This window comes from Balaenoptera borealis, assembly GCF_965194805.1.
Source record: "Balaenoptera borealis genome assembly, chromosome: 4".
NCBI classification, from domain to species: domain Eukaryota; kingdom Metazoa; phylum Chordata; class Mammalia; order Artiodactyla; family Balaenopteridae; genus Balaenoptera; species Balaenoptera borealis.
In genome coordinates, this window is record NC_138861.1 from 78,332,921 (window position 1) to 78,346,259 (window position 13,339).

General features: G+C 40.3%; 1 protein-coding gene across 1 annotated transcript in view; it reads right to left on the bottom strand.

Moving 5' to 3' along the window:
• Positions 1-13,339, bottom strand: part of DCUN1D4 (defective in cullin neddylation 1 domain containing 4) — a 69,489-nt gene that overhangs the window by 37,863 nt on the left and 18,287 nt on the right. Inside the window, 4 exon segments of the mRNA XM_082390730.1 lie at positions 922-1,013; positions 3,802-3,916; positions 12,129-12,168; positions 12,344-12,414. Of these exon segments, the coding sequence (XP_082246856.1) occupies positions 922-1,013; positions 3,802-3,916; positions 12,129-12,168; positions 12,344-12,414 (318 nt within the window).

A 13,339-nucleotide genomic window follows, 5' to 3' on the forward strand; every position in this document is an offset into this window, starting at 1 on the left:
GAGATGCATAGCAGCTTGCCATATGGAAAAGTGGAGAAAAACACTCCAGGCAAAGAGATGGCACTGAGTTAGTTGTCTTTTCTCCTGTAGGTAGCAGGGATTTTTAAGTGGGGGGCAAGGGTACAGCAGATTGTTAGGGAATGACATGTATAATCTGTTCAGTTTATTTTTTTTTTTTCAAATAATACAACAGGAAACACATAGAACCCGACTGGGAGTAGAGACTGATGTCAAGAAAATTGGTTTGAAGGTCACTGGAACTGTCAAGTTGATAAGTTATGATAGGGCCAGAAATATGGTGGGGAAGAGGAAAGGTAAAAGAGCCTTCAGTTCAAACTCGCCTGAAAATTCTTCTTTCCCCCTTTTTTACACATACACAGCCACAAAAACAAACAAACGTTTTATTTCAGTATTACATTATCCAACCAATTATAATAAGTTGCAAAAATGGGACTGGATTTAAGACATTTTAAATGACAAAACAAACACTCTCTGCCAAATGATCTTTCAAAATAGAGACACAATATAAGAAATTCCATTGCACTACATAAAGGTTCAAAGCAGCAAAGCTTATTTTAACTTGGATGCATAAACCAAATAGTCACCCATTACCAGCATTCTCAAGAGGTTTCCTAGCAATCCAAAGTATTTCTCCCAAGTACATTTCATCTTTTCAGTTCCCTTCTAGTGTTCTGAATTCTTTGGCTTAGCTGCTGGCTATAAATAGGACATTTGGTGATTTGTTTCAACTGTGTTCCCTCCCGAAAACAGGGAGACAGACAGACAGACACACACACACACACACACACACACACACACACACCAAATTCGAAAAGTACTCCTTTTTAATTCCTTAATCTCCTCTAAGGCACTCCTTATTTTTATGAGGCTCAGTCTTAGATGATATAAATGATTACCTACCTGCATATTCATAGAACCATTCTAAGCACCTCTTACTTGAAAAGGCTTCTTCTTCAGTCTTTATTCTAGTTGTATCATATTTTCTATACATGCTAGAAATCAAGAAAGGGGTTTTAAGTTATTTAAAGTAAAGATACTGAGTTTTTTTAAGTAGCAAATAGTTTTTATTCTTTTACCCAACCAGACATCTATTCAGTCAGTATTTCATGTATATTTAAAATATTTCACTTCTTGCATTTGGAAGCTTCAGCTTTTATAGCTATAGTTTTAAACACAGTCATACCCAGTACAAAATTAAATGGTAAGCACTTAATACAGGTTTTTCTCTGGTGAACAAATAATCAGTAAAAACTGAAGAGAACAAGTATTTAATACACTTTCTACCTCTCTAGCCAGAACTAACTACAGAACACTAGTGATACAGCAAGAAATGTGGATGGTGTTTCTTCAACTGGTGACCCTAGGACTCACTCATGTCTCTGCATCAAGTTCTCCTGACTCCCGTGCCATGCGAGTCAGGCTGGGCAGAGCATGGACTAAGGAAGAACCTGGCAGTATTAGACACCTCCAAGGAACTTGTCAAGCAAATAAAAAGAAACATCAAATTATGTCCAAGTCTCCAGGAAAAAAACCTCAGGAAAATGAAGTACAGAGAACCCTTGGCTTCTGCCCCTCTCCTATCACGCCCTCGCATTGTGGAAATGACACATAAGCTGGAGAACTGAGTCAGCAAGCACAGCAGCCTCCGCCTGCCAACACTGTGACCCTCGGCAGGGATTCCTTACTTCATGATGACACGGGGCTGAGAACCAAGACAGGCCCTACTTGGGGAGGGGAGAAGCAGCAGTACTTTTAAAATAGTGATTCTGATAGAAAAATTATGAGTATTTATATATAAACTGTCTAAATAGTTATATAAACATTTGTGAATACAGTTTTTATTTACATAGCATATAATATAAAATCATGTATAATTCTTTTTAAAAGAGCATTCATTCATGATCAAGACTTTCACCAGAATATCTGTATATACCGCTGATCAGAGATTCTGGGTTTTAATACCCAGAAAACCCCCAAAACATGGTTATAAAGTATTAAGATACTGAAACCGCAAACCACCAGTTTTGTATTTCTTCTATAAAAAGTAGCCATCCCACCTGGAAACAAAGGTGGATACTGCCCAGGGGTTCAAACAGATTTGCCTGGACATCCTATCTCAGCTGGGCCTGGACATCCTATCTCAGCTCAAAGTCTGTTAACTAGTCAATATCCTGGAGACCTCTATATGACACTGTAATGACTGAATCACTTAAAAATACTCTACATAGAAAAGGACAATGGAATAACATTCAGAAAAAAGAAAAAGATACCAATGCTATTACATGGATGAACCTCAAAAAATTTATGCTAAGTGAAAGAAGCGAGGCACAAAAAGACCATTGACGTGAACTGTTCAGCAAAGGCAAATCGTAGGGACAGAGAGTGAATTCGTGGTTTCCTGGGGCTGGGAACAGGCACAGGGATGGACTGTGAATGGGCGTCAAGGCTCCAACTGGGGTGATGGGAACCTTCTAAGATTGGTTTGCAGTGATGGCTGCACAACTCCAACAACTCCGTAAAGATCACTGGACTGTACACTTAAAATTGTATACACTGTGGTATGTAAATAAAGTTGTTTTTTCAAAAAAGACCAAGAATGAAACCCGGATAACGCTACAGCTCCCCATCCCCTAGGTGACTGATGAAATGCTATCAATGAGAGTACCTCGCACCCTTCTGCAACTCAATTACCAGTTTTTAAACTGGCTTCAGGGCTTCCCTGGTGGCGCAGTGGTTAAGAATCTGCCACGGGTTCGAGCCCTGGTCCGGGAAGATCCCACATGCCGCGGAGCAACTAAGCCCGTGCGCCACAACTACTGAGCCTGCGCTCTAGAGCCCGCATGCCACAGCTACTGAAGCCCGCGCACCTACAGCCCGTGCTCTGCAACAAGAGAAGCCACCGCAATGAGAAGCCCACGCACCACAACGAAGAGTAGCCCCCGCTCGCTGCAGCTAGAGAAAGCCCGCGTGCAGCAACGAAGACCAAACACAGCCAAAAATAAATAAATAAATTTATTAAAAAAAAAAAGAAAGAAGCAGAAAAATCTCATCTAATTCCCTTGATTTATCGATGTGGCAATTCAGGCCACATAAGTGAAGTGAAGTGACCTACAGAGCCAGAATGGAGGAAGATGGGAAAAGGCAGAAAAGATTAAAATCTGGGTGAAACAGTAAAGATGCCTAAAATAAGCAAGTCTAATGGACCTTGGGAGTGACCAAAATTAACAGTTCACTTGTCTGAACGAGAAGTGGTTTCAACAGTCTTGTTTTTCATGGTTTCTAACAAATGCTCACTCTTCTGAGAAGAAATGTCAGCTCAGCTAATATTCCAGGCAGGCTTAGAGCATTTGGTGCAGGCAGCTCTCTCCAGCCACGCAGCCCAGGTCCTGGCAAAGGCAGCTACAGGATTCCTGCGGTTGTAGGCAGTGAGTGAGACCCTCTTAAAGAAGAGATACGTACCAATCCTGAGGTCCTCAACAGGCACAGAGGGCAAGCTCTTAAAAGCAAAGAAAGAAACTCTACACCAGTTTTGATGGATCAATGGACTGAGATAAAACTTGAATTTCTAAGAACTCAGGTTACCTAACTTGTTTTTGTTTCATAAGCCCACACGTTAAGTAAGTATCATGAAAAATTACACTTTGAAAGTTTTCCTGGCAGAACCAAAACAATATTCCAGTTGGCATTTGTACGCTTAGAAGACCCACACTGGGCTTGGGTAGAAAGGTGCCTCTTCGACACATATGCCATCAATGTGGTTCCACTGTCTCTGCGACGTACCTATCGTGTCTACTTTTCTTGGCAGATAAATCATCTCCAGAAGCAGGTCTTCTCTTTTTCCTCGGCGGCATCACTTTACTAAAGCAGTCCGAAGAACTGCAAGACCGCAGACTTCCTACAAAACAGAGTGAAGAGCACAAAAGTAAGGGATGCCACGTCGAAACCCTTCCAAAGAATATCGGCGCTAAATGAAGAGCTTTCACAACTTACATTGCAAAGGGTTTAGATGTTATCTGTAAACATGAAGAAATGAAAAGTGAAAAACTGGTTTTCAGTTCTTCTTTGAGAAAATGTTAGAGTCAAGAAATAAACCTAGCAATGACACAAATAAGTTAATAGTGCCCCCAAAAAACACACCAGAAATGAAGTTATAATAACTTCAGTTTACTCTCCAAAAATACTAATATAAATCATCTTAAGCTTCCGGCTTCCTTTACACATCAACGTTCCTTCAGAAGGAAGTGCACTGCTATCTCATTTCTGTACTTCATTAGGCAAGGCCAGCTCGACTGGTGACCTTGGGTCTAAAATACATACAAGTACATCAGTCCCAACACTCTTAAGCTTCAAGGAATATCTGATTTAAAAAAAAAAAACAGAATTTGGATTTTTGGGGCAAAAGCCTGACATGATCTTGAGCAAAACTTCCATAAAAATTTTTAATTTGTTTCTGCCACTTTCAGTCAGGGTTTTCGGAAGCATTAACTTTCATTTGGTAAAAGAAATTAAAACGTAACAACAACATGGAACACCTATGGAAACCTTATGGTGAGCCAGGCCCTGCCCTTAACACTTACATGTATGACACCTCGCTTAACCTCACAACAAGCTTACGAAAAAAGAATAATCGTTACTGCTTATGCAGATAAGAAAACGGAGGCAGAGAGGGGTCAGGTAAGGGGCAAAACTGGAATTCAAACCCGGACAGTCTCACTTCAGACTGTCTTAAACCATTATAAATTACAAGACAATTACAACATAATTAAAATACCCATCTTGGCACAAGTACTATCAGAGATATTATGTCACTTGGTTCCCACAATAACCCTGAATGACAGGCAGGGCAGAGTTCATTAACTCTACTGACCGATGGTAAAAACTAAGGCTTAGGCATTCAAGAGACTTTCCAAGGTCTCGGAAGTGCTAAGTGGGGAAATCTGGACTGCACGCCCTCCTCCTTCCACCGGTGCCTTGGTGGGAGGGCCCGGGGCCCTCAGTGAGCCGTTGGGACAAGGCAGCACCGGGCGATAGGGTCTGAGTGCTCTGCATTCAATGGATGAGCGCCAGCTCCTCACCTAGTCATGTGGCTCAGTCAGTCAGTGACCTATTCTGGGTCTCTGGTTCATCATCTGAAGAATGAGAACATGAGATCTACCTCTCCGGAGTTTTATGAGGGAAAAATATCCATTCAACACGTGCTCACGTGGCCAAGTGTTGCGAGTAGACAGATGTTGGGATCTGAGTGCCACCAGGGAGGTGTGTGCTCAGGCTGGACCTCCACGTTGACCCAATCCTCACAACCACCCCATTCTTACGAATGAGGAAACTCAGGCAGACAGATGAAGCGGCAGCCGGAAGGCAGCAGGTGAAGTCGAGGATGGAGCCCAAGCAGCTCGGCGGCGAGGCCCAGCTCCCCACCACCACTCACTGCCGCCTCCACGCAGCCTCAGCAGCAGAGACTGAGAAGCAGGGGACCAAGGCCAGAGCCCAGGGAGTGTGGATATTCGGGGGCTGGGAAAAGAGGGTGAAGAGCTGGGTGGGGAGAAAACCTGGGCGAATGTACACTCCCGGAAGCCAAAGGAGGAGGAGTGCACAGGGCGGTGGCAGCAGTCGGATGCAGAAGCAAGAGGCTGGGGAAGGATGTGAGCGGAGGGTGTGATCCCAGTGAATGTGGACAGTTCTCTCTAGAAAGCGGTTCAGAAGGCAGGGAGAGAGTTGTCAGTAGCTAACAGTCCCAACCTGGTAAGCGCAATGGTCGGGACTGGAACCTAAATCTCAGGACATACTCAGGCTTCCACCACCACGCTAAGTTCCCGGGCGATGCGCTTCAGGAACAGATCAGCCGAAAGCACCTCTTCTGCCACGAACCAGGACAACAGCGCGAACGAGGCGTGCGCCCAGCGCCGGGTACTGGACCCTGCCTACTCCTTCGGCCAGAGGCAGCGCCCACCAGGCTGAAGAGACGAGGATCCTCAGCCACCCTTCCCGGGGCCCAACAACGGAGCGAGTAGGAGGTTCTTCAGAGACACAAGGCACGCCCATCTCTCTCTCCCCACAACAGCCGCAAATCAGGAAGAGAGAGAGCCAGAGAACGTGCTGCCCGCCACACTCGCCCCGCTCATCCTCCCGGTGGAACGGCAGTCCTGTTTACACTGAAGCGCGCAGAAGGGTCTGAAGAGGTGCACGGAGACCCAAGCTTTTGCAGACTGCCAACGGTCAAGATTTATTCTTGTCCGTTAATGCCTCGGGGTGGGGCTTGCAGAATGAAAAAGTGGGTCCCGCCTTGCCGGAAAGCCTGCCACGCTGCTCAGAAACGAGTCGGCCTTCAACCTCGAGGCTTGCTTCTCCCGTCTTGGACTTGCACGTCTGAAGGAAAGACACCGTCTCCTGGTACTGGTCACGGTCGGGCTCTGAGCATCTGTTCCGGGGAGGAACCTCTCCCTCCCACCAGCGTTTGCCGAACACAGAGGAAATGCACTCATCTCCTCAGCGCGGGGTAAGATGAACACCATTTAAAATAATGTCTTCACCAATATTCACCAATAAGATCAATCCACCAGCTCCTCTACTATTTGCCTCTTCATAGAAACACTGGCATAATGTCTGCTTTCACGGATTCCTACTTGACAAGAGTATCATGTTTCTGGTAAACATACAAACATCATAAAGTAACTAACTTTTTCAACTTTTTTTTCTTACTGTTCAAGTTCCACAAATCGCTTTTCCTGGTGTAAAACTTACTCGTATTCTAGCCCCAAAGCATCCCCAATTTGGCATTTTGTTCTTTCACTTATTCCCGTGGCGTTCGTTCAGACCTCTCTGCTCTAATCATCGGCATAAGCAAGTGACTGTTAGGGGCCACCCTTCACAAGGAAACGGCGTCTGTTCGTCCCCAGTTCCCGTTACAGCCCAGGCACCCACTGGCTCACTGAGCCTCTCGCCGCCCCCCACCTCACAGGAAGGACGAGTCCAACTTGCGCGACGCAGCACAGCTCCACAGGTAGAACCCTGGAACCCATGACGACAATGAAAAGTTCCAGGCTCTCTCAAAAGCCAATTTTTTAATGCTGAGGAAAACAAGTTTACCAAAAATAATCTGCCAACTTGAACCAAGTCAACAAAAATACACAAAGAGCACACAACTCACAGCTCGGTGGCCCCGAAGCTGCTCCCCCAAGCCCGCATGGCTCCAGGGATCCTACCTGAGCGACAGCAACAACTCAGGTTTTTAGGTTCATGCACAAAAGTGCACCTTGGTTTGCAGGGTTCTGCTTTGTTCACCTGTGCAGACCCAGCAGCTAATATATCATCTCAGTACAGTAGTAATACAGTATATACAGTACTGAGAGTCCCACAGTAGACTCTCAAATATTTGTTGAATAAATGTGTTCCTAAAACAAGCGTAAATCAAATTCTGCTTAAAGATCAGTATGTTTCCAGAAATTTGAAACATCTATGAATAGATAATACACCACCATTTCAGATTTTCTTTCCCATTCGTCAGTTAAGACAAGCACTTGATTCTAAGTTTCCTGGCAGGTCGGATTTTTTTTTAAACACAAATATTCTAGAATGTTTGCTTCTTAAAATAGCTCTGTGATGTCTTTTTATAATAAAAACACTTAAATCTAAATGAATGTTTTACAAATTTGTATTTATTCATATCATTAAATTTAGACTTTACTGCTTTAGAACTTATATCACTATCTACCTTAATTAAACTTTATTTTTAGAGTAAAAAGAAAATTCAGTAAGCAAATACTATAAACAAAAATGTTATGGGATGCTTATGTTTCAAAGAAGCTTTAGCTATTTTAACCTGCTACAAGTATCTACTTAGGTATAAACAATCTGACATTACAGGTAGAGGCAAAATATTAAGGCTGACATTTTAAATTAGTAACTACAAAGCACTTTCAAATTTATCTTCACAAATCTGAGAGGTATTATTACCACCCCAATTCTACAGATAAGACAACGGGCCAATAAGTTGAGCACCTGAAAGTTCCTATTCAATAAATACTTGACAAATTAAAGCGACTTAACCCATAAATTGATTTAAAATGATCAGAGCTGCAAGTTTTCAATATTTGCCAATCACCCAAGAAAAAACACTGATGAAAAAGATTTTAAGGATCCATCTTAAATCTCATTAGAAACATCTGGCAGGTACTTATGAAAGAGAAAATGCCTTTTTATCATAATAATAAAGAAGTAGGAAGAGGAAGAGATGAATAATCTCAACTAGTAATCCCAAACTATGATTCAGGCTCCTTCACATTATCGTGATAGATATTCTGGTGTTCAGACTATAATATTTCTACATTGTGACAGTGACTCTGAAATCACCTCTTCCATCGTTAGAAGCTCTTTCTTGATGCTGAAGTGTTTAAGTGATCCTTAGGAAGGCAATAAAAATTGTTTCTATTTTTTAACCAAAGGCTATGATTTGAGTTCAGGTTCATTTCTTTTTGGTTCAGTTTTTAAGAAGAGCAAATAAATTATTCTATTAACTGACCATATTTTCAAATAAATCAGGTAGTCAATGAATATAGCTATTCTTCTTACGTTAAACAATTAGAAATACTGCCAACATTTTTAACATATCTATTCCAATATTTGGTCCCAGAAAAATCAATTTTAAAGAGCAATTTAAGTTCCCCTGGATCAAACCAAAGGCCTTTTAATGCCTATGCAGCTAGCTGTTTTGATAATAATTTAACTAAGCATGTTATTCTTAATAAATGGTATCTAAGTCACTGCTCCACTGCTTTTTTTTTTTTTTTTTTTAATTTAATCTTCCTGCTGTGGGCCTCAAGTAAAAAAAGGTCCCGTTCAGGATTCATTTTTTTGTAAGACATATTAAATTGTGTGCCCAGTTTCTAGTCATCTCCAAAGAGGTTTATACAATTAGAGAATTTTTCTGACTTTTCCAAACTTAGTATAAACACATGTTCCAATACAAAAATCTCACTGTCTAATTTTCATTATAATGGGTTTGTTGTATCTTATAGCCTTGACTCAATAACATTTTACATGTTCATTCTGCCATTTCAATACTTTTTATATAGCCATTTCACCTCACTTTTCACTGAATAATGTCACAAAGGTATAGTAATTTAAGTTGGTAAATAGGATGCATTTTAAGACATCTTACCAGTACCTAAATATTTTATTTCATTTTCTTGAACAGAGCATTGAACTACTTGCTTGCTTCAGTAAAACTAGTAGTGTCCAAATGCGCAATTTTTATCCTACTATTTAAGACCAAAATATTTCCTTTCCTTTCTCTCTAAACAATACTGACTTCTGACATCTATCATCCTCCTTCATCATTTTTTTTTGGTCCTCTCTGGCTTTTTAAATTCACTCCCAGCATTTTGCGCTATTTCTCCAATTTTAACATACACTCTCTCTCTCCTTTTTTTTTTCTTTCTTCTTTTTTTGGTGGAAGACTGAAAGCACCAAAGAAAAGTGTTAAAGGAAACAGAGCAGGAAGATAACAGGCCTCTTTTGCACTTAGTTTGGCTCTTCCATATACAGTTGTTATAGAAATGACTCAGACTACTGATGGGCCAAGAAATTCAAAGAGGCACTACAGTGATTAACTTTCTCAGATTTCCAAACACTACGGATTTTATGTTACTTAATTTTTAAAGTATACTCTGTCAGGTATGGTAATCACAAGTGATGCTATAACCAGATGGGGAAATGTTAATGAAATGGACCACTCTGAGAAATTACTAATGTTAATTGACATTGACTGGCACGTACGAGGTACCAGGCACTGCACCAGCAAGTCATATACCAAACATCAGGCACATCCACTGTCCCCAAGGGCGAAAGAGGGGGCATGAGGCCAAACACACTCTCCACTTTCGTTTTCCTTAATTATAGCTTATAGTTATTAAATTGCCACATTCAGGTTAAATATTTAAATGTGAAATTACCACGGTAACAATACTCACTTAAATCCAAAGTTCAACGTTAACTACAGAATGTACAAGATCAGCACTTAGATGTTTTATTACCTTAGCCAAGGGAAAGACAACCTAAAGGCTTTACAAACACAAAATTCAGTTTTAAAAAATCAAAAACTACACTAACTCTTAAGTTTAAAAAAATCTCTGATGTCTACCAATATATTGTTCCAGAATAGTAGAGAGAAATGTGGTTTTTTTTTTTAACTTTTAAAACTGGCCCTGAAAATTAGCTAAAAGTTAAACACACTTAAATGTGTATCAATAGAAACATATTATGATATATCCATGAAACAGAAAATCATGCAGTCATTGAAAAATAAAGTTTTATAAATGTGCTGCAATGAAAAGATCTCCAAGATATACTGAGTGACAAAAACAAGAGGCACATACAAAGGTATACTTGTATTTGGGGAAAAACATATATCATCATCATTTGGGAAACAAATACAAGAATATAAGAGTTATCACTGGAGAGTCAAGGGTGTAGTACTAGTGGGGATGGGAGCTAGGGCTCATAAAACGGGCCAGCAACCTTCGCTTCTTTACACCTTTTTGACATCTCTTTTAAAACCATGTGCATACACTGCTTCTAAAATTAAGGAGCTATAATCAATCAATCAATAAAATTATTAAGGAAACTGTTTTTGACTGCCTTGAGTTGACCTATATTTACTAAAACAGAAAGATCAGGTGAAGGGACCCTCTGTGGCCTGGCCTTCTAGAATACATTCCCCCTTCTCTCATTCCTTCCTCTGGAAGAAGGAATGTCTGATCTAACTGGTGATTGGGGCGGGGAGGAACTGAGCAGAGGGGCCCAGCCCCTTCTGAACTCCCTTTCAGATCAACCTGCCAGCAGAAGCTGATACCCTTCCACCATAAGTGGTGGGTTAGAGAGGGGCCGGGAGGTGTGCTGTGCTTAACTAGCTGTGGCAGTGATTGCGTGTAAGGCTATCTAATTGAGCTGAAATACTGAAAAGCCTCTGCGTTTCTGCTGCTCTTCTAAGCTGTGTTTTCCAACACAACTGTTACTTCAATCTCCATCTTGTGCCTAATTTTCAATTGATCCTGAACCAATCTGGAGGGGAAGGGTGGGGAGAGTTCTAAATCCCAACAACCTCCAAGATACACCATTAAGTTAAAAAATTAAATGAAAAAAGAACGATGCTATACAGTATGTACAGTATGAGCTCATCAATGATAAATTTTTTTAAAAACCCACTACTATAAAAATATATGCAGGTACAAAAATGTCTGAAAGAACAAACATTAAGCGGCAAACTGGGGGAAGGCTGGGCTGGGAGACATGAAGGAGGATTGTGGCTTTTTACTTCATTTGCTTCTGTGTTATTCACAATTCTCTAACAAGCATGTATTCATGTATTACTGTGGTAATTTTCAAAAACTTTAAAATATATTTTAATCATTTTTGCTAGAAGTTTTCATAACTACAGATCAAGTGCAAGTTTCTGAACTTTATGATCATTACAGTTTAGAGAAGCGGTTCTCAAGGTGTGGTCTCCAGACCAGCTGCATCAGCATCATCTGGAAGCTGGTTAGAAATGCAAACTCTAGGGCCCCACCCCGAACCTACAGAATCAAAAACTCTGGGGGTGGAGCCCAGCAATCCATTGGAACTACACCCTGCCCCCCGTGATTATAATGCCAGCTACAGTTTGAGAACCACAGGGCTAGAGAATTGTTTACAATTATCAACTTTCAGTTTTCCCATTCATAAATCCTCAGGACCTATACAACACATACACACACATGCCCCTACTGACCTATCAACTCATTTTACATCTCAAGTCAACAAATATTTATGGAATACCTTCCAAATTGCACTACTGTAGCAACTTTTTAGTATAAACTAAAACACTTCAGTAGAGAAATGATTATTTTGAAACCACTGGGGAGACTCCCCAGCCCCTTTAAAGGAATTGAAGGACTCTGTTATAAACCAGAGCCCTAGAACAGATTTCCTCCAGGGAAGGAGTTGTGAGATGGCTACCTCCATACACCCTGAAAAACAATCCTCAACCAAGTAACAACTTGCTAATGGAATGCATTATAACTTTATATTAGGAAGTTTATTTAAAATTAAGTAGTGTTAGCATTTATAGATACCTGTTTGGTGATCGTCTTGGCCAACGTCTTCTGTTAGATTCTGCAAGAAATATGTTCATCATTACCAAGAAATCACATACCATACAGCAAGCTTTAAAATTCAATAGTTTCATAAACAGCTGATATCTTAATACCCATAATCTAAATTTTATCAAATACACTTAAAACTACTACTTTAAACAGCTGGTAGTTTTGTCTTTAAAAGATTGACTTACTAGCTTATTAAGGGTGTGGTAGATCTTATGAATATTTGCCAGTGTTGAGAGATGAGAGTTCAGCTGAAAGTCTTTGAAAGAAAAAGGGGAAAATTCAGTGTCATTTACTTCTCATATTGCAAAAAGACTATTAAAAAAGAAAGCTCAGAAGTGAAGATAAACAAATATTTTGATACAACTGAATTCTATCTCCATTAATTTGATACTTATTAAATAAGATACAACATGCAACTACCAACCTATCTGCTAGAAATAAAGTCTGACAATAAAATTAAATTCCCAACCACATGTTAAAATAAAGTTCATGAAATGTTCATGTGAATTGTAAGGTAAAATAAAAATACTTCAGTAGTTATAATAGCCTATCAGCAATAAACTTGAGCTTAAAAGAAAAATATCAATAATGCTAGCAAATTAAACAAGTCACACAAATAGAAGACAGATCTCAAACGAAACTTGTTCACTTTCTCTTTCTCTTCCCCAGAATTACTAGCACAGTATCAAGCTCCTGGCAAGAAAATAATAGGAAAGCATCTCAACCATTCGGCATTTCTTACAATATACTTATTTTGTTGGCTCTTATATAACATAGAGCAGAAACGGAATCTAAGCCCCTCCCCTTCCTAATTTAACAAACACAGACAGATCAAAGGACTATCCTGCAAGCTCCCAGTCTGAAAGGCCAGGGCTCTGGGATGTAGTCTATAGTTACCTGCATGGCAACAGTAAAATGTGCCACAGAACCAGAAACACAGAGGCAGAACTCACACTCACAGAGAAACATGGCCAAATCAAAGACTGTCTCCACATGCCATCTCTAATAATTGCACAATGAATCATACACACAAGACGAATTAAGTTGCTCCATCATACAATCCTGCACAACATAAAACTTTTAAGTTAAACTGTTCGGCTTTTGAATCTCCAGTTTCAAATGTTTTTTATAAAGTTAAGTATGCTTGCCTACATATTAGGCTATGCGAATATGGGTTAAAA